The 20,819-nt window shown below is 45.7% G+C and overlaps 1 protein-coding gene across 2 annotated transcripts in view; it reads left to right on the top strand.

Moving 5' to 3' along the window:
- Positions 1 to 20,819, top strand: part of ELL2 (elongation factor for RNA polymerase II 2) — a 153,258-nt gene that overhangs the window by 26,525 nt on the left and 105,914 nt on the right. For both annotated transcript variants that reach the window (XM_030193405.1, XM_030193406.1), the window contains exon 2: positions 8,130 to 8,177. In XM_030193405.1, the coding sequence (XP_030049265.1) occupies positions 8,130 to 8,177 (48 nt within the window). The remainder of the gene's footprint in view (positions 1 to 8,129; positions 8,178 to 20,819) is intronic.

Genomic DNA, 20,819 nt, shown 5'->3' with positions numbered 1-20,819 from the left:
TAGCCATAAGGGAAACTGATTTCCCCCTGCCTCGGGGAGAATCCTAGATACTGCCTGCAGTTTCCCTGTGTAATGCAGTTCTATCCTTGTCACATGTACAGCAGCTGGTTACTCTTGTGCCATATATGCCCTGGGATCTATAGCCAGCATGGCAGAAGCTTCAGACAGCACTGCTGCAGATGTGTGGCCCTGCCTGAGCTGGCTGTCCCAGATACTACAACAGACTTGCCACTGCCTGAGAAAGTAGACAAAACTACTTTACCTCAGCCTTTCATTCTTTGCCTTGTGTTTGTTTGCTTTATTTTATTTTTTTTTACTGATCCCTGTCTGGGAAGAAACAGCACCAGCATCCAGTGCTTTTTTTTTTTTTTTTTTTTTTTTTCAGACCCCTTGGAGGGGGGGAGAGAACATTTACCCTTGCTACATGGGCCAGTGGGCCCTGATGCAGCCCAGCACACAGAGTTAAGGCTCTGAGCCACTGAAGAGGATCTAGCAGTGTTCCTCTACCTCAGCCAGTGGTTGGCTGTGACTCAGATCTGGGAGGCAATATCCTGGCGAGATATCAACCACAGGGACAAGGGCTGTAGCTGTAGGCTCAGGAAGTCTGGCTCAAAAGCGGAGGAAAAATTGCTGCATCAATCCACCTGTACCATTTGCTGAAGGCAAATACTGAACTTGGTCCTGGCTACACCACCTGTTATGTTGGTATCTGTACCTCTGTCTGCTGCTACTACTAATCATTTCTATAGCGCTACTGCAGCGCTGTACACATTATATGCAGGTACTTTCTCTGTCCCTAGAAGGCTCACAATGGAGGGTAAAATGTCTTGCCCATGGTCACGAGGAGCTGCAGTGGGAGTTGAACCCAGGTCACCAGGATCAAAGCCTGCTGCACTAGCCATTAGGCTACTCTTCCACTCCACTGCTGATAAAGGCTGTAACCCATAGGTCTGGACTGGACTAGCAGGGTAAGGAAAATTGTCAGTGGTGGCCACTGAACAGGAATGCCAAATTTCCATTGGAAAAGATTCCTAGACCTTGGAAACACACCAAATGGCTGGTAATGATTTTAACTTCATAGTCAAGTTGTGACATTTAATCGTGATTAGCCCCTATCTCCTGTGATTCCACCCTATAGGAAGGACCACAAACTCCAGCACTTCAAGAATTGCTCGGCTTCTGCAGTATGGCTGCAGGGGACCAAGCAGAAGCTAGTGCTCATTTAAAATCCCTTCTCTCACTGATCAGAACATTTGCACTGTGCTAAGCCAGGTTAATTCCTTCTTCCATTTTTGTCCTGAGTTTTCCAAAACACAAGAACAAGCCTAATAAGAGCATCAAAATCGTTTATTCAGTCCATCAATGAATTTGGCAGAAAATGAACGACTCAGAAGACTCAACATGGCCGTGTTTCGGCAAACAGCACGTTTGCTTTCGCGGCAGTCCTGCTACAAACTCTCAATACCATTTTGCAACTTCATATTTGGCTGCTTACATCTGTTCATCTCTCAAGTGTTTGACACATTTAAGTACTGGAGTCATGCAGTGACGCAGTCACTGTTTGCTGAAACACAGCCGTGTCAAGTCTGAGTTATACTTTCGTTGGACTGAATATTTGATGCTCTTATTGGACTGTATTTTGTGTTATTGCCTGCTGTTTAGTTCTTGTTGTTGCTATGTGCTGCCTGTGTCCTTACAGTTTTGAAATGGGAGGTTGTGAAAGGATGGGCTTGTTAAATATTGGCATTATGTATGTTCCAAATTAATCAGCCTGATCTTGGAGAAAACTGCCATCAGGGAAGGGCTCAAGGCAATCTATTGCTTGAAATGAGTGACGAGCTGGTGCCCCCTTACCAAGCCGTTCAAAATGGGAGAGGGGAGTTACTCCTCAGAGCTCCAATCAGGGAGCAGAGGGGTACCCTCACTACCACTCAACGTATATTTCTAGGCTATAATGAAAAAAACCTGTGCAATGCTGTTTTGTATGCACCAAAAATTGTAGCATTTTAATTATGTAACCTTCAATTCTAATAAGGCATATTGGCTCCTGACTACACATAAGACCACCACAGTGTTAAATGTAACTGTTCTGCAATAAGCAGAGATACAAGGTGCTCATAGACCAAGATTCAAGAACCACAGAGCAGTTTAACATGCTTTCTTTTTGAGCATATATACCATATCCATAGAAACCCCTCCCCCAACAATAGGTACAGAACAGAATTAGGATATTTCCCCATAAAACTGAAAACATATTTTTTTAAAAAAATTGCTTCTGGTTTCATCTGCTAAAACAGTACCAGACAATATAAAGTCCTACTAAAGTTACTCCAGGTAAAGGTAGATGGGATTTGATATTCCGCCTTTCTGTGGTACAATCAAGTTTGGCTTCATTTCAAGTCTCCTGCCCATGCAGGTTCCAGTCTCAGAACGGCTACTAGGACCTCCCATATTAGTCTTACAAGACTGCAGAGGGAAGTCTCGGCAGCATCGAATGGGTAGGGTTCGTTCCTGCACCACTACCAGGCCATCTTAAGGTAGGCCCAGGTGAGGGCCTACAGGTGGTTGAGTGGGATGGGGGGAGGGGGAAGAGTGATTTACGGTGGCGGGTGGGGATGTTTCAGCTGAAAATGGTGTCATTTTTCAGTTGAAACCTGAAACTGAAATTTAGTTGGGCTCTACCTGCATTAATATCAGGGTCTTTTCATGTCTTGAGTTCAGAAGCTTTAACTACACTATCGGTCCTACTTGTCTATTTTAATGTTCCATTTCTGTGTTTTGTAGTTGCATTTGTGTGATCTCCTTGGGCTAAGCAGTCTTGAAGTTAACTTTATTGGTACATTAATGTAGCTGGCTGTCAGCATTAAGATTTAAATACCTTTATCTGGTTGTGAAAGATTCCATATGTATAGAAAGATACGGGGAGGTTGGGATAATTAAATTTCCTTGGTGTTTGAGTGTATCCAGTAGCTTTATACCTTGCTGGCCTGGTGCTGCAGTTGATTCAAAACATGCAACTTACGGTAGTCTGGCTGCTCCTAGGTACTTGTCCATTTTACCTGTTTTTATCAGTTCTTATTCGTAGTGAGTGATACGGGAGGTATGTATTTATAAATTTACATTAAATATCTATTTGCCATAGGAGTTAACTGTTCTGCCTCCATTTTCAGTCAGTTCTACTGTAGTACTAACGTTTCTTACTTGAAATTTAAATACCTCTGAAATGGTTTTGTGACAAATGGTTACAGTGAAAATGTACAGATATTTTGAAATAACTTAGAATCTCCTCTATATCTTAATATCCCAGAAAAGGTCAGTCCATTGACTCAGGTTTTTTCCTTGCCATCTGGTAGGCTTCTAGTTAGTGCAGTGGGATGAGAACCTGCAGAATTGGGTTTGATTCCCACTGCAGCTCCTTGTGACTCTGGGCAAGTCTCTTAAGTCCATTACCCCAGGTACAATACTTAAGATTGTGAGCCCACTGGGGAAACCGCTTTGATGGTAGAAGAGAAAAGGCAGTATATCAAATACCATAGAAAATAAATATGGATCTCTACAAGTTTGAACATTAACGTTTTGATTTAAATGCTTCCAAAAGTGTGAACCTCTCATTCCTAGTTTACTTGTCTGGTAATGGAGCAGTTTGAAAAATTACACAGGGATGACATCTGCCTAGACTTCTGAACTGACCTGCATAATAGGAAATGAAAAAGAATTCAAAGTGTTAGGTATCAGGCATATATAACATGTGAGCTGGCCATCCAGTCTGAATGAAACAGAATAATTAAGGAGTTTAGTGCTGGGCGGGGAGGGAGCACATGGTGGCTTCCACTGTAGGAAACCAGACAAGTACTTTTCAAGCAAATATGTATGTATGCTCTCTGCAGTATGGAATATTTTAAGAACAAAAAGGGCCATAGTTATCAAATCTGCTGCTCTTTAAATGCAAGTACAATGTCTTTTAAATATTGAGTTTGAGGTAACATAGTGGATGACGTCAGAAAAAGACTTGCATGGTCCATCCAGTCTGCCCAACAAGAAACTCATATGTGCTACCTTTTGTGTATACCTTGATTTGTACCTGTCCTCTTCTGGGCACAGACCATATAAGTCTGCCCAGCACTATTCCCGCCTCCCATGAATAAAATATTTTTGTTCAATACAACTATTTTTCCTATCCTGTCTAAATAAATTTAAATTTTCTGTATATAAATGCATTGCTAATCAACAGCTTTAAAGACATCAACTCAAAAGCACTAAACAGAAATTTTATGCGACTTAAAATATTGCTAATCAAGTTCTTTGCAAGCACATGTTACTACCAGCTAATACCTCTACCCTATTCTGAACACCTCAGAAATCTCAGATTATACATAGTGTAAGTAACCTGAAGACGGAAAAAAAAAACCCTACATGAATCATGCCATTTTCCCTTTCCCTACTCCATCCAATTCCCACTATCCAATCCATACTAAGTGGATGAAGTGTAATTCAAAATGCATTAAACTAGTTTTTCACTGATCTGTATGGCAAACTTGACATGTTGAGCATGAAAATTAATATAGTCAAATTCTTCTGTCTTTGGGAATATTTCTGTAATCTCATACCTTTTTTGATTTTTTTTTTTTTTTTAATATTTAATGGAAGCCCCTTTTATTTATTTATTTTTAGATCGTTTATACCCCGCTTTTTGCCACGTAAAGCAGCTCCAGAGCAGCTTACAATGAACTAATAAAAACAATTACAATGACAGTTGAGAGGGCAGAAGGGAAGGGTATATAAATACAATATTTAAACAAATAAGCAGTAAGTCATGAATCTAGAGCAAGTGTCTCCTACCCTGGGAGAATTGAATGTTGACTGTGTAGAATTATACACGGGTTCTGGGATTCAGTGGTGATTTGCATAGATCCCCTTGTGTGTCCTCCTCCCCCCCCCCCCCCAGCACTGATTGCACGATCAGAAGGCGTAAATAAACATGTGGGTAAAGGTGAGCCGGTTGATGTATCTGGATTTTCAGAAAGCTTTTGACAAAGTTCCTCATGAAAGATTCCTGAGAAAATAAGTCATGGGACAGGAGGCAGTGTCCTGTGTGTTAGGAATTGGTCATATGGATGTACACAGAGGAAGTACCACAACAGAATAATCTTTCATCCATTAGAGTAGTAATTGGTTCTAAGTCAAAATCATTGTCATCTGCAGGGGCTGGCTATAGACTCCCTAGCATGTTTGTGCAGAAATTTGTTTTTCACCTAGTAAATGGCCACCAAAACAGACATGTTATGAGAATCAGGTGCTCAAAATTTCAGATTTTCTATTTATATGTAAAAAGGTTTTTTTTTTTTTAAACATTAAGTTGAAACCTAGGAGCATTTAACATTTTCCCCCCTGTTTGTACATCAAAAGAAAAAGAATATAGGAATTTCCTTTTGTTTTGTGGCATGCAGTGGTGTATTATAAAAATGCACTTGATTTTTTTTTTTTAATTACTGTTTCAAAGAGGTATTGAAGGAACAGCTTTTGGATAAAAAATTTTTATCTCTATCTTTTAAGGCACTGCCTATCCAACTGGAACAGCTTTAGACTTTTACAGATTGTCCGGCAGTCGGTTATTTCTAATAAGCTTTTGATATTTTCAATAGCATTTGCTGCTTTGAGTGAACCAGTGTGACAGCAAGCTCCGCCTGCTGGATTCAGTCCACATAATTGGCCAAATAGGCGCATGCCGTCTCCTGTTCTCAATCTAACCTCCTTGGTCTACACTTTATAAATTGAAACTTCAAAATTCTAAATCCAAATTTTTCATAACCCAAGCAAAGTCTAGAAATGGGTCACAAGAAAAGACTAAACCCCCATAATGTCACTCAAATTCCATTGCAATCCTGTTCGTTCAAAATAATTTATTGCCAATTTCCCCCTGTAAAACAGTATTCAAGTAGCACCAACAGAAGGATTGTAGAATTTCTCAAGAGGTCCTGTTTCACCAAGTATCTGCTTCAGAAGAAAGATCACCCTCATTTCAGCATTTCTTTCAAAATTGGCTGTGATAAACTAGACGTCAATTTTCAAAGGATAAGGCATGCTGTAGCTCCTCCCATTGCTGACATCTTCAAATCCATTCTGGTTGGACTTGCCAGAAGGTATTCCACTCAGTACTTGTATTCAAGCCATATGGTTCCACTGTATTCAATTTAAAAATTCCATCGCTGCTTCTGCTTTTGCAAATGTCCCCACATGGTTCCAATTCAATAGTCAAAGCCAAGGTGTCTGAAGGGAATGCAGCCGGAGACTGCTGGGGGAGAGACCAAGTTCCAGGTGATTGGAATGTGCCAGAGGAGTTTGAGCTATGGGTTTGTCCTAGGGGAATTTGAAAATGCATGGGGGGGGGGGGGTGCCTGAAGGGTGTAGGTATGAGAGCCAAGGGGATAGGGGTTGAGAGCATTGTGTTCCTGGGGAGGGTTCAGAAAAAAAGGGATGGAGAGAACTGAGGTCCATAAAAATTGGGAGCTGTTAGACTGGAGAGAGCAAAAATGGCTGAGGAGTATAAGGCCTGGGGCAGGGAGAAGTCGGGCCTTTATGATAAAATATTTTATGCAGAATTCCCGCAGGAGTAGTAACATAACATAGTAGATGACGACAGATACTGACCTCCATAGTCCAGTCTGCTCAACAAGCTATATCATCATATCCTATCTGATCTTGATCTGTCCTTACTGTTTTCAGGGTACAGATCTTATCCCCCCCCCCCCCCCCACCACCACACACACTGGTCTTATTCCCCATCTACTAGAGTTGCTGTCAAAGCCCACTCCAGCCCATCCATATCTGCCTAGCCCAGGGGTAGGCAACTCCGGTCCTCGAGAGCCGCAGGCAGGTCAGGTTTTCAGGATATCCACAATGAATATGCAGGAGATAGATTTGCATACCATGGAGGCAGTGCTTGCAAATCTATCTCCTGCATATTCATTGTGGATATCCTGAAAACCTGACCTGCCTGCGGCTCTCGAGGACTGGAGTTGCCTAGCTGTAATTGAGGCACAAACCATAGAATTCTGCCCAGCTCTGGCGTTATTTCCCAATTATTAGAGCACCACTAAGTTTGTTTTGAAGCCATTCTCTTTCAATATAAGAATCCATGGTGGTGTGTGCAGTCCTTTATCCATTCTTGGAAGAATATTTCAGACTTTCAACAACTAAAGGATTGCTTAGGGACTTCAGTCTTGCCACAGAAGTTCTATTGTTTGAGGGTTCTAGGCCATTTCCCACCAGATGGTTCCCATCTGGACAATTCTCACCTAGGACATTTCCCACTGAACCAATTCCCACCACACCAGGGAGGACAATTCCACCCATAACCCAAAAAACACACTAGGACAAATAATATCCCTCCCCTTTTTTCTTTTCCACATCGTTTGGGGGACCAGTACACCTTTGCATCCCCTCCCAACATTCTTTTATACATCCCATTTCCCTTCCAGACATGCAGTTCACACCCCCCAAACTAGGTTTCAACTTAATTCAGCTTACTTACTATTCTACCTATGAAAGGTTATTCATTATTATATGTTCTCTGTGTACATCCATATGCTGCTCCTCGTTTCAGATGCCGTAAAAAAATAAAGTACTGCTGGGATTTACGGGACTTGATACAAGAAAGAAACTACAGGCTAGGGAGGGTGGGAATTCTGTCCCGGGAGGAATTGGTTGATGGGAACTGTCCAGTTGAGAACTCGCCTGATACCTGTTTGAGCTTTGAATGGAACATTTTGAGGATACTTTTCTTGCTGAGCCACTGCAGTTGTTGCTTTTACTTAGGATCATTTTCTTTCTAGGTGACATCTTCTCCCCAGTCCCAGGTCTATGGCAAACTGGAAGAAATCTTTTCAGGATCTGTGTGTACTTTGCACCATCCATCTTTCCCACTGCACAAGATTCCCTGTCCTTGCTGCTGCAAAATATCCCCACGGCAAAATGCTGCTACAACCATGCTTTACTGTAGGAATAACATTAGATTTAAAAGTACTGTTTTGTCTAGGGTGAACTTTGTGTAAGTCAACAAATTGTATTTCAGTTGAGTTTGTGCAGGATTGAGTAGTTTAATAAAATGCTTTTTCTTTTTTCTTTTTCAGAAAACAGCACCCTCAAGACCATCAATCCAATTTCAAGGACTCCAAGGAGTAAGTATTTAATGGTTGCAAGCCAGCTTCTTAAACTGAAAGACTATGAGCCCTAAATTGAACCCTATACCTTCACCTTTGACTGTATAATTCATTTGAAAGCTTCAGAGGAACAAATGACATTGGCTGCTTATTTTGAACAAACGGGAGGCTCTTGTATAAAGATTACTCCTATGTGGAATTGTGAAATTTTGAGTGCAATATTCTGTACTCCTGGTAAATTTATTTTGTGTGGAGAATTCTACTGTCCTAAAGGTCTTGCTCTTCCCTGCCCCACTTATGACTTACACACACACACCCATAGCTGTTTGCAGTTCTTCCCTTCCTGTTGATTAGCATGTGAGGAAAGGAGCTGCATATCAGGTTGTATCTGTTGTCAGAGTCTGATTGCTGAATTTAAGCGATATGTGAGACATGGGACACAGCCCACATGGTTCAAATTTAGCAGTTATTTAGGTGGCAGAGGCACATGTGACATCATGTGCAGCTGCCCTTGTACTGGTCAGTGCTGGGGAACAAGGCAAGCAGGGTGCATGGGTTTGCCACTGGGGCAGGGAGGGGAATATGCAAATTGTCACTGTCCTTGTTCCATATACAATGCTACACAGCAGGTGCAGCATTCTGCACAAATTCAGCATTATATAGTGGTGGTGGAACTCTCAAAAAAGTAGCAGTTACTGGCTTTGCAGTTCCTTGAAATTGTGCTGAACCTATAAGAGTACTAGTGTGTTCAGAATGAGCTGTGTGGAAATACTACTTTGGAAGTGATAAACCTTTGAGTCAAGAGTGTGCTTTAAATTCTGCAAACATGAAAACAGGCAGTCTTATTCTATTTCAGTCATTTCAGGGACAATCCTTGGCCAACATACCCATATATTCTCTTCAGAACTCTTCCAGCTGTCTTTGAACAGGGCCAACTTTTAAGGTGAGGTGAGCAGAAGTTACCTGGGACATTTAAAAAAAAAAGGTAGGGAGAGGTTGAAAAAGTAAACTGTGGAGAAGGGATTCAAGATGGCGTTCAAGCAGGACGTGTAGTAAAGACGCTCCCAAAAAAACTCATTTTGGACGATTTTCTTAGTTAAACATGCCTAAAAGGAAGGGAAAGCTAAGGGGACCACCCCTCCCGAAGCAAATCCCTACCTTGCCTGGGCAGCAGTCACTGACTACATTTCTGGCATTGACTCCGACTCCGGACGCATACGCTAGTGGGGCAGGGAAGAGCTCCGCTCAGGAGAGCGAATTTTCGCTTAGTCCGTGAGGACCTGTGAACCCGACGCTCTCGCATGCACCCAGAAGAGCTGTACCGAATCCCGAGACTAGTGAGGCTTCGAAGGAGTGGCGTTCTCCAGAAGCGATAGCGGAGCCCAGAGAGATCTTGGGGCTAGCTGAGGGAGTCCAGCGAACGCCAGAAATGCCAACAAGGGAGACTACTGGGGTATTGCCTGAAACAACTACGCCAGAATAAATTTCTGCTTGCGTATTGGCGATACAACCCCTAGTCAAGCCCCAAGAGGTGTCGCTGGAATTGATTTGGACAGCATTGGAATCGCTTCACAAGGTCTGTACCTCTTTTATAACGTTATTCTTGAACAATTCTTCTCAGATAAAATCTCTTAAAGGACAATTGGAGGGAGTAATAACAAAGCAGACTGACCTAGAGACGCAAATTGGGAAAATGTCTCAAGTTCATATTGTAGGAGATTGTGCCTCTATACAAAGAAAAATAGAGAATATGGAAATTTTATCAAGAAATCTAAACCTACGATTGCTAAACTTTCCGAAATCTCAATTTGTTGCCCCGAAGGATATGTTTGCTAAGTTTCTCAAAGAAATATATAATTATTCAGATCAAACACTCCCTTCTCTTCAAAAGATTTACTATTTGGAAATGAAACCTCCTCCACCTCAAGTTACTTCTAAACAGGACATTCCTCCTGAAACGTTGGATTTGACAAACCTTTTGGAGCAGTCTGTGGACAATACAGAGACTAGAGCGACATTGATTGTATCTTTTGTCTTTTTGCAAGATAAGGAATCTTTATTGAGACTTTATTTTTAAAAAAAATCTACCCTGAGTTTAAAGGAAGCAAGGTCTCTGTGTTCCCAGACATTGCTCGTTGGACTCAGCAAAGGCGGAAAAAGTTCCTGGATATGAGGCAGGAATCCTTAAATGTTGGAGCAGTTTTCCAATTACGATTTCCTTGCAAGTGTATTTTGATATTCAAGGATAAAAAATACATATTCTTTGAACCTGAACAATTAAGGTCATTCCTTGATATGAGGAAAAACCAATGCTAATTCCATCTCTGGTTTATGGTTCTGTAAATTAAGGAGTACTACTGCTTGTTTTTCCTCAAACTTTAAGTTAATAGTACCAAACTTCCTTTGGTTTATCAATCTTGAATCCCATTTCCCCCCTTTTTATTGTGGACTGTTGTAACCAGATTGTAGAGAAACTTTGTATGTATACTATATTCTTCAGTGCATTTGTGTTTATATCTGGTGTATCTTTTCAAAGATGTATTCTTTGTATTATCACTTAAAATAATAAATAAAGTAAAAAAAAAAGTAGCATTGTATGGCCCCTTGCTGAGCAGACCCAACATAACCTGCACCCCCCCCCCCCCCCCCTTAGTCCTAAACATGTACAAACCTGGAGTGCTGCATGACTCCCAACTGACCCATTCTGCTTCTCCTGGGGGAGGGGAGCTGGGCTGTCTTCCCCCTCCTGTTAACCGTTTAACCACTTGTTACCATCAGTGTATAGTGACTGATTTTGGGACTCCCTCACCTCCAGTGGTTGTAAACACTTGCATCTGCAGTGTCTCCAGCCCTACCTGACAGACCAGATCCTTGACAGCAGCACTTGTGACTGAACCTCTGGGATGGCCACTGAAACATATAATGTGGGTTACCCCATCTGGAATCCAAGATGGGGTTTTTTCACAAATCAATGTGAGTCAGAAAGATGATGTGCAAAACTCCTTGAAAATGGAATGGGATGAAACTTTTTTTTTTTCTTTTGGGGGGGGGGGGGGGCAGTGAAAACTTTAAAAATTAGGCCAGATCAAACCAGGACTTGTACACAAATGAGTCACCTAAAAAACAAATTGCCTGGGTCATGTGGGGAAAGCTATTCTGCTTCTGCAACATAGAACCTTTAGTTAGTGAAACACAGCAGTTAGGGAATTCCTGTTCTGTCTTTTTACCACTCAAAACTATCTCCCTGCAGCTACCCCCTCTCCAGACACAGTGTGCATGCATAGGATGTAAATCCTTGTGGGCTGTATATCATTTTCTTGATTCTACTCTGAAATTACTGACTGAATCATACAGTTTCCTTAATGATTAGGTACTGCCGACTAATATTTGTTGCCTTGGGCAGAGCCAGATTAAGACATTGGCAGATTGCTTTCATAATTTGGGCCCAAGTGTTTAAGGGGGCCTTTTGAGATGTCTAGAAGCTACAAGGATGGCTAATGTCTGGACATTTTTCAGAATTTAAAACTGCTGCCTGCATCCAGTAAAACTAGCAGCAGAGACGCTGGGTAAAATCCAGCCAATAGCAAAGTTTTTTGGGGGGGGCAGAGCACTGGAAGGCAGCTGTAGTTGCAAGAAGGAGGGGTAAGTTGGGTGAGTCCCTGTGCTGTATAAGTGAAATGTTTTTTTTTCAGTCCAGATCAATTGGTTATGTCACTGTATCAGCAGATGGAGGCAGAGAATCTGAACTTCCCAGTGATATCACTGGTGTAAAGCTTGGTGCAGCCTGGCAATTACCAGTATTTGGTTTAGGTTGGACTGGTACAGCAGTATTTGGAGAAGGGCCTGACTCCTTAGGGTGTAGTCTGTGACCAGTGCTCCCAGAGTAGTCCACAGACCTTACCCCAGCTGAGCCTGGAGTGGCTGGTGCTCTCCAGATTCCCAAACTTCAACCCAGGTGGCTAGGCTGGCAGTGGCCTCATTGGGGGGTCCAAGTTAGCAGGGTGAGTCATCTGGAATTATTTTGTATTCTCCCTCCCCTCCCTGCAGGCTCTCTGCAGTTTAAAAAAAAAAGTCAGTGCCTTTCAAGGGTGTGGGAGAACTAGCAGCAGAGGCTGAGTCAGAGAACTTATATGCATGCATTTTCCAAGGAGGCCTCAGCAGATGTGTGTGGGGACTCCCAATGCAGGGTGGCACATGTGGGGCTTGAGGAAACCAGTTTATTAATAGTGTTGCTGGCTCTACTCCACCGTTTTGATGTGGAGGGTACTCAGGAGCTCTTGAGGACTCATGGGAGCTGCTCCTGATGCAGGCTACAGTTCTCCCTGGAATGGAACCACTGGCAGGAGCAGAGAACAATGAAGGCAGATAGCCATATAGCCTATCCAGTCTGCCCGTCCATGCCATCTATCCCATCCTCTTTCCTTGTCCCAAGCGTTCTTGAAGTCAGATAGTTTTCATCTCCACCTGTACTGGGAGACTGCCTCTAATCACTGCCCTTTCCGTGAAGTATTTCCTCAGAGTACTTCTGAGTTTGTTCCCTTTCACCTTCATCCTTTAGCCCTCATCCCAGAGCTTCCTTTCAATTGAAACTCCTGTGCATTTATGCCATGGAGGTATTTAAAATCCTCTTGCCTTTTTTCCACAGTATACGTATTGAGATTTTTCTGTCCTCTGATGCTTTATGATGAAGACAACTGACATTTTAGCAGCTGCCCTCTGGACTGACTATCCTGTTTTATATCTAGTTGAAGGTGCAGTCTCTAGAATTGTACACAATACTCTTTAAATCCACCAGAGTCTTATACAGAGGCATCACCTCCTCTTTCCTACTGCCTAAGACAACCGAGGGCTATTTGATCTTATTTTGATACTAAACATTTTGAACTGGTGGTACAATCTTACATATTAGCTCAACTTGATTACTGTAATTCAGTGTATATTGGTCTTCCTAAAAAAGCAGCTAGATCACAACTTTTGCAGAATACTACTGCTAAAATGATTTTTTTTTTTTGCCACAGTAAGTATGATAGGGTCACCCCGTTGCAGATTTTACACTGGTTACCAGTGAATGCCAGGATTATTTTTAAGGTGTCTTGTTTTATCGCTCATCTTCCCAATTAACTTTAAAATTAAAGAATAGTAATATTCTTTTTCCACAATTTATCTCCTTTTATCGAAAAGAAATCATTAAAGAGTATACAGGACTAAATTTAAAACTGATCTTCAAGGCCCTGAAAGGAAATGGCCCTGAGTACCTGAAAAATAGGATGATCCTCCACATACCACCAAGGACACTAAGATCCTCCCAAGGACTTTCACTAACCACACCCGCTCCAAAAGACGTTACACGATGTGATACCCGCAAGCAAGCCGCCTCCAGAGTAGCCCCCACACTCTGGAATGCACTACCTGAAAGGCTGCGCTTAACACAAGACTATCTCTACTTCAGGAAGCAGGTGAAAGCTTGGCTCTTTAACTAGGCCTTTAATGGAAGAAGTAACTGACTTGTTAGTCTCACTCACAAGGAGTGACTCGGGCTGCATATACTGCAGCAGGACATGTTTATCCATTCCTACCCTAGCTGAGATATTTAACCATCTCTCTGATGTCATGTGCAAACTTCTTTAAATCAATCACCTACTCTTCCTATTTTCTTACCTATCTATATGTTACATCTTTGCTTTACCCTTCACTATCAATTATAATGTTCTATTACGTATTATGTTGACATAGTAAGTCGTATACCATGCCATACTTTGTATTGGTTTTGAATATTTTTACTGTAATTGCCTATTGCTCATGTTTGATCTATTCTTACTGTACACCACCTTGAGTGAATTCCTTCAAAAAGGCGGTAAATAAATAAAAATAAATATCAGTCTGCTAATGACTGGAAATCACTTCCAACTGATTTAAGATTTGAAAATTCTTACGATTTTTAGTAAAAATTTTTGTTTGGATATTTTAGACAATTTAGACCAGATTAAGGACTGTTTAATGGCTATTTAAGTTTTTAGCTAGACCTGTTTTATTTTATTGTATATCTCTTTGGACCCTTTATGGGAATTCAGCACTCTAGAAACGTCAGATTAGGTTCTTCTCCCTATGCACCATCCTAACTTTCATCATTGCTTTTTCTACCTGTTTGTCCACCTTAAGATCATCACATATGATCATGCCCAAGACCTGCTCCTTTTAGGCACAAAAGTTCTTCACCCCCTAAACTAGAAATACCAAGTCACAAGCATGTGGTGTCTGACACATGCATTGGACCCCCGACTCCAGCTCACACACCAAAGCCGCCTCCTTTCTCAAATTGAGAGGAAGTGAGTTTGGTGACTGGCATAGTTGACAGCACCTCTTTCCCCCTCCATCCCAGTTCCAGTATCTCTTCCCTTTCCTTCCCTCGTCTTCCCAATTCCTGGGTTTAGCATCTGTCTTTTTCCCTCCCTGCTGCTTGTCCCTGTCATGTTTTCCCCTTGCTGCCAGTATTGGCACTGCTTCAATTGAATCTGCCTGTTTCGGGGCTTCAAGCCCTTCCATATCATCAAGCTGATCAATCCATAGACTGGTGGGTTGTGTCCATCTACCAGCAGGTGGAGATAGAGAGCAAACTTTTGCCTCCCTATATGTGGTCATGTGCTGCCGGAAACTCCCCAGTATGTTCTCTATCTCAGCAGGTGGTGGTCACACACAGCAGCAGCTCTGGCTAGGCCTCCAAGCCTAATTTTTAGGTTTTGTTGAGTGCCTGGGGTTGAGGGCTCTTCTTGAGCAAGTGCAAACCTGGTGGCGCCAGGTCCCTCCTTTTCTCCCCCCTCCCGCTGGCTCCGTTTAAAAAAAAAAAAAAATTTTTTTGACGTCTTTTAAAGACGTTTATTTTCGACGTTTATTTAAATGTTTATTGCAGCTACTCACTGGGACACCAGGTCGTTACAGCTCGGAGCAAGAAGCAGGTAATTTTTACCTTTTTATAGCGGGTAGGGGGTTCCCCGATCGATCTCTACGTGGCCTATGGCGTCGGAGGGCGAGGGTGCGAAGAATCGCTCCCCGGACCGCGTGTACGCTCCTAGCGGGGATGCGGGGGTCTTAAATGATTCGCCCTTGTTGGGTGTCAGTTCGGAGGCCGGTCAGTGTCCCAGTTCTCCCTCTGGCGCGGCGGTTTTTCCCGCCATAAACGCCCATCCCCCGCTGCTCGCCTCCGCCATCTTGGCCGGCCACTCTGCTCGGACGGCTTCTTCTTGGACCGCCCTTGAGCTGGGAGACGTTAATGCCTTGGCCGCCCTTGATTTGGGCGACGGCAAAAAGGCGGCTAAAATTAAGCGCCGTTCTTCCCGCGCGGCTCCTTCTCGGAGTGTCGCGCCGGACGCCATCTTGGATGCGCAGCATGTTTCTCCCCCGCTCTTGCGAGCGCCGGTTGAGGGTACGTCTAGGGCTGTGGCCCAGGCTGCTGAAGTGCACAGTCTAGGGGGTTTCTCCCCCGAGTTTATTTTGCTGCTGCATCAGGCTTTTCTTATGCAAAACGCTGCCCCTGCTCCCTTGTCCGATAAAGGGATTGAGGCCTCCGGAAATAAATGCCCTCGGGTGGATTCCCAGACCTTAGAGGACTTTGTCTCCTCGGATGTAGATGAGGGCAGCGTATCTGAGTTCTCCCAACGGTCCTTTGGGGATTCCTTGGAGGAGACTGATTCCCGCTCGGATGGAGCGGATGACCCCTCTGCAGCGCGGATCTTTCGCTCAGAGGATTTGCCCAACCTGTTAATGCAGGCCATGGGCATTTTGAAGATTTCCTCTCCGGAGGACGTCTCTCCCTCAGCCCCTGTTGGCTCCTCCACTATGCTGGGGACGAAGCGCCCGCCTAGAACCTTCCACGTGCATGATGCCATGCACACCTTAATTTCGGCTCAATGGGATGTCCCGGAAGCGAGCCTCAAAGTGGCTAGGGCTATGTCCCGCCTCTATCCTTTGCCTGAAAGTGAACGTGAGGCCTTTATTTGGCCTACCGTGGATTCTTTAATCACTGCGGTGACTAAGAAAACGGCGTTGCCAGTGGAAGGTGGCACGGCCCTAAAGGACGCCCAAGATAGAAGATTGGAGGCGGCCTTAAGGTCGTCCTTCGAGGCGGCTGCTTTAAGTTTGCAGGCCTCAGTTTGCGGCTCCTATGTGGCCAGGGCGTGCCTGACGATTGTACAGCGGGCTTCCCCCTCGGATCCTTCCTTGAGGGCTGATTGGCCGGCCCTGGAATCGGGCTTGGCTTATTTGGCAGACTTACTGTATGATGTCTTGAGAGCCTCAGCTAAAGGTATGGCTCAGACAGTCTCTGCGCGGCGGTGGCTATGGCTGAAGCATTGGTCTGCGGACCACGCCTCTAAGTCCCGCCTGGCTATGTTGCCTTTTAAAGGCAAGCTGCTCTTTGGGGTCGAGCTGGACAAAATTGTGACCGATCTCGGCACGTCTAAGGGCAAGAGGTTACCAGAGGCCAGGGCTCGGCCTAGTGCTCGCCCCGGTAACTCCAGAGGACGGTTTCAAGAGGTCCGTCGGTACCGGGCCTGGCAAGTCGGGCTCCTCTGCCTCCTGTTCCTTCAAGAGGAACTTCTCCCCAAAGCAGCATTCCTTTCGCAGAGACCGCCGTCCCGGAGGTACGCCCTCCGCTCCTCCCCCAGGGTCTCGTACATAAGTACATAAGTAGTGCCATACTGGGAAAGACCAAAGGTCCATCTAGCCCAGCATCCTGTCACCGACAGTGGCCAATCCAGGTCAAGGGCACCTGGCACGCTCCCCAAACGTAAAAACATTCCAGACAAGTTATACCTAAAAATGCGGAATTTTTCCAAGTCCATTTAATAGCGGTCTATGGACTTGTCCTTTAGGAATCTATCTAACCCCTTTTTAAACTCCGTCAAGCTAACCGCCCGTACCACGTTCTCCGGCAACGAATTCCAGAGTCTAATTACACGTTGGGTGAAGAAAAATTTTCTCCGATTCGTTTTAAATTTACCACACTGTAGCTTCAACTCATGCCCTCTAGTCCTAGTATTTTTGGATAGCGTGAACAGTCGCTTCACATCCACCCGATCCATTCCACTCATTATTTTATACACTTCTATCATATCTCCCCTCAGCCGTCTCTTCTCCAAGCTGAAAAGCCCTAGCCTTCTCAGCCTCTCTTCATAGGAAAGTCGTCCCATCCCCACTATCATTTTCGTCGCCCTTCGCTGTACCTTTTCCAATTCTACTATATCTTTTTTGAGATACGGAGACCAGTACTGAACACAATACTCCAGGTGCGGTCGCACCATGGAGCGATACAACGGCATTATAACATCCGCACACCTGGACTCCATACCCTTCCTAATAACACCCAACATTCTATTCGCTTTCCTAGCCGCAGCAGCACACTGAGCAGAAGGTTTCAGCGTATCATCGACGACGACACCCAGATCCCTTTCTTGATCCGTAACTCCTAACGCGGAACCTTGCAAGACGTAGCTATAATTCGGGTTCCTCTTACCCACATGCATCACTTTGCACTTGTCAACATTGAACTTCATCTGCCACTTGCACGCCCATTCTTGGTCCACTGGGGTCTTGGTCCATGGCCCAGTGCAGATTGGAGGACGCCTGTCCTCGTTTCTGGGCGAGTGGACCAGAGTAACTTCAGACGCTTGGGTGCTGGAAGTCATCAGAGACGGCTACAAGCTAGCGTTCTGCCGACCCTTAAGAGACGGGTTTGTACTCTCTCCCTGCAAGTCTCCGGTCAAAGCTGTGGCAGTGCAGCAGACCTTGGAAAATCTGATCCGCCTGGGGGCGGTCGTTCCGGTGCCAGAAAATCAGCTTGGCAAGGGACGTTACTCCATTTACTTTGTGGTGCCAAAGAAAGGAGGTTCTGTACGGCCTATCCTCGACCTCAAAGGGGTCAATCGGGCCTTGAAAGTTCGGCACTTTCGCATGGAGACTCTCCGCTCTGTTATAGCGGCAGTGAAGGCAGGGGAGTACCTAGCATCCTTGGACATCAAGGAAGCGTACCTGCATATTCCCATCTGGCCTCCTCATCAACGCTTCCTGCGTTTTGCAGTACTGGGCCGACACTTCCAGTTCAGAGCCCTCCCGTTCGGGTTGGCTACTGCTCCGCGGACCTTCTCCAAAGTAATGGTGGTCATTGCGGCCTTCCTGAGAAAGGAAGGAGTACAAGTCCATCCTTATCTGGACGACTGGTTGATCCGAGCCCCCTCTTATGCAGAGTGTGGCAAGGCTGTGGACCGGGTGGTTGCTCTTTTGAGCTCCCTGGGATGGATCATCAACTGGGAGAAAAGCCAGCTGCGCCCGACTCAGTCCCTGGAGTATCTGGGAGTTCGATTCGACACCCAAGTGGGCAGAGTGTTCCTGCCAGACAATCGGATTGTCAAACTTCAGGCTCAGGTGGACCAGTTCCTAGTAGCCTCTCCGCTTCGGGCTTGGGACTATGTGCAGCTGTTGGGCTCTATGACGGCCACGATGGAAGTAGTGCCCTGGGCCAGGGCTCATATGAGACCACTACAACACTCTCTGCTGCAGCGCTGGACTCCGGTGTCGGAGGATTATGCTGTGCGCCTTCCCTTGGACCCAGCAGTGCGCAAGGCGCTGAGCTGGTGGTTGCAGACAGACAAGTTGTCTGCAGGGATGCCTCTCGTGACCCCGGAGTGGATTGTCGTCACGACGGACGCCTCTTTGACGGGCTGGGGAGCCCACTGCTTGGGAAGGACAGCGCAGGGGCTCTGGTCTCCTGCAGAGGCAAAGTGGTCTATCAACCTCCTGGAACTCGGAGCCATTCGGTTGGCGCTTTTGGAGTTCATCCCGGTACTGGCGTTGAAGCCAGTACGGGTCCTGTCGGACAATGCCACGGCTGTGGCCTATGTCAACCGCCAGGGAGGTACCAAGAGCGCCCCTCTAGCCAAGGAGGCCATGAATCTATGCCAGTGGGCGGAAGCGAACCTGGAACAGCTGTCAGCGGCTCACATTGCCGGAGTCATGAATGTCAAGGCGGACTTTCTCAGTCGCCATACCTTGGAGCCCGGAGAGTGGCAGCTATCTGCTCAGGCGTTCTTGGACATCACGAAGCGCTGGGGCCAGCCCAGCCTAGATCTGATGGCGTCATCGGCCAATTGCCAAGTGCCGCGCTTTTTCAGCAGAGGACGGGACCCTCGATCCCTGGGAGTAGATGCTCTTCTCCAACAGTGGCCGACATAAGAGCTTCTCTATGTGTTCCCGCCCTGGCCCATGTTGGGCAGGGTGCTAGGCCGGGTGGCAAAGCATCCGGGCCGGATAATCCTGGTGGGTCCGGACTGGCCCAGACGTCCCTGGTATGCAGACCTGATCAGGCTCTCAGTCGACGTTCCTCTGCGGCTGCCAGTAGAGCAGGGCCTGTTACATCAGGGTCCCGTGGTGATGGAGGATCCCTCCCCCTTTGGTCTTACGGCCTGGCTATTGAGCGGCAGCGTCTGAGAAAGAAGGGCTTCTCAGACAAGGTCATCGCCACTATGCTGAGAGCGAGGAAGCGCTCTACTTCTACTGCTTACGCCAGGGTTTGGCGTACCTTTGCAGCGTGGTGTGAAGCAGGCTCACTTTCTCCCTTCACTGCTCCAATTTCTTCAGTGTTGGCGTTCCTGCAAGAAGGTCTGGAGAAAGGCCTGTCGCTCAGTTCCCTTAAAGTCCAGGTAGCAGCTCTGGCTTGCTTCAGGGGCCGCCTGAAGGGTGCTTCCCTGGCTTCGCAGCCAGATGTGGTGCGCTTTCTCAAGGGAGTTAATCACCTGCGCCCTCCTCTGCACTCAGTGGTGCCTGCGTGGAATCTCAACCTGGTGCTAAGAGCCTTGCAGAAGCCGCCTTTTGAACCCTTGTCTAGGGCATCTCTGAAAGACCTGACGTTGAAAGCAGTCTTTTTGGTGGCTATCTCTTCAGCCAGAAGGGTTTCCGAGCTCCAGGCACTCTCATGTCGAGAGCCTTTTCTGCAGTTCACTGAGGCAGGAGTGACTATTCGCACAGTGCCTTCCTTCCTGCCCAAGATTGTTTCTCGCTTCCATGTGAATCAGCAGCTCTGTCTCCCTTCCTTTCGTAGAGAGGACTACCCAGAGGAATACTCTGCTCTCAAATTTCTGGATGTGAGACGAGTCATCATCAGATACTTGGAAGTGACCAATGATTTCCGGAAATCGGATCATCTGTTTGTCCTGTTTACAGGTCCTCGTAAGGGTCTGCAGGCTTCTAAGCCTACAGTGGCAAGATGGGTCAAGGAAGCCATTGCAGCGGCTTATGTGGCCGCGGGGAAGGTGCCGCCTATCCAGCTGGAGGCTCACTCCACTAGAGCTCTGGCGGCCTCAATGGCAGAGGCCGGGTCCGTCTCCTTGGAAGAGATATGCAAGGCAGCAACTTGGGCATCGGCCCATACCTTCTCCAGGCATTACCGCTTGACTGTGGCTGCTCGGGCGGAGGCCCGGTTTGGAGCTTCAGTGTTGCGGTCAGGGATTTCAATGTCCCGCCCTGGGTGAGTACTGCTTCGGTACATCCCACCAGTCTATGGATTGATCAGCTTGATGATATGGAAGGTAAAATTATGTATCATACCTGATAATTTTCTTTCCATTAATCATAGCTGATCAATCCATAGCCCCTCCCAGATATCTGTACTGT

Source organism: Microcaecilia unicolor, chromosome 2, assembly GCF_901765095.1.
Source record: "Microcaecilia unicolor chromosome 2, aMicUni1.1, whole genome shotgun sequence".
Lineage (NCBI taxonomy): Eukaryota > Metazoa > Chordata > Amphibia > Gymnophiona > Siphonopidae > Microcaecilia > Microcaecilia unicolor.
Note: the sequence above shows the minus strand (reverse complement) of the source record. Positions and strands in the feature narration are given on the sequence as shown.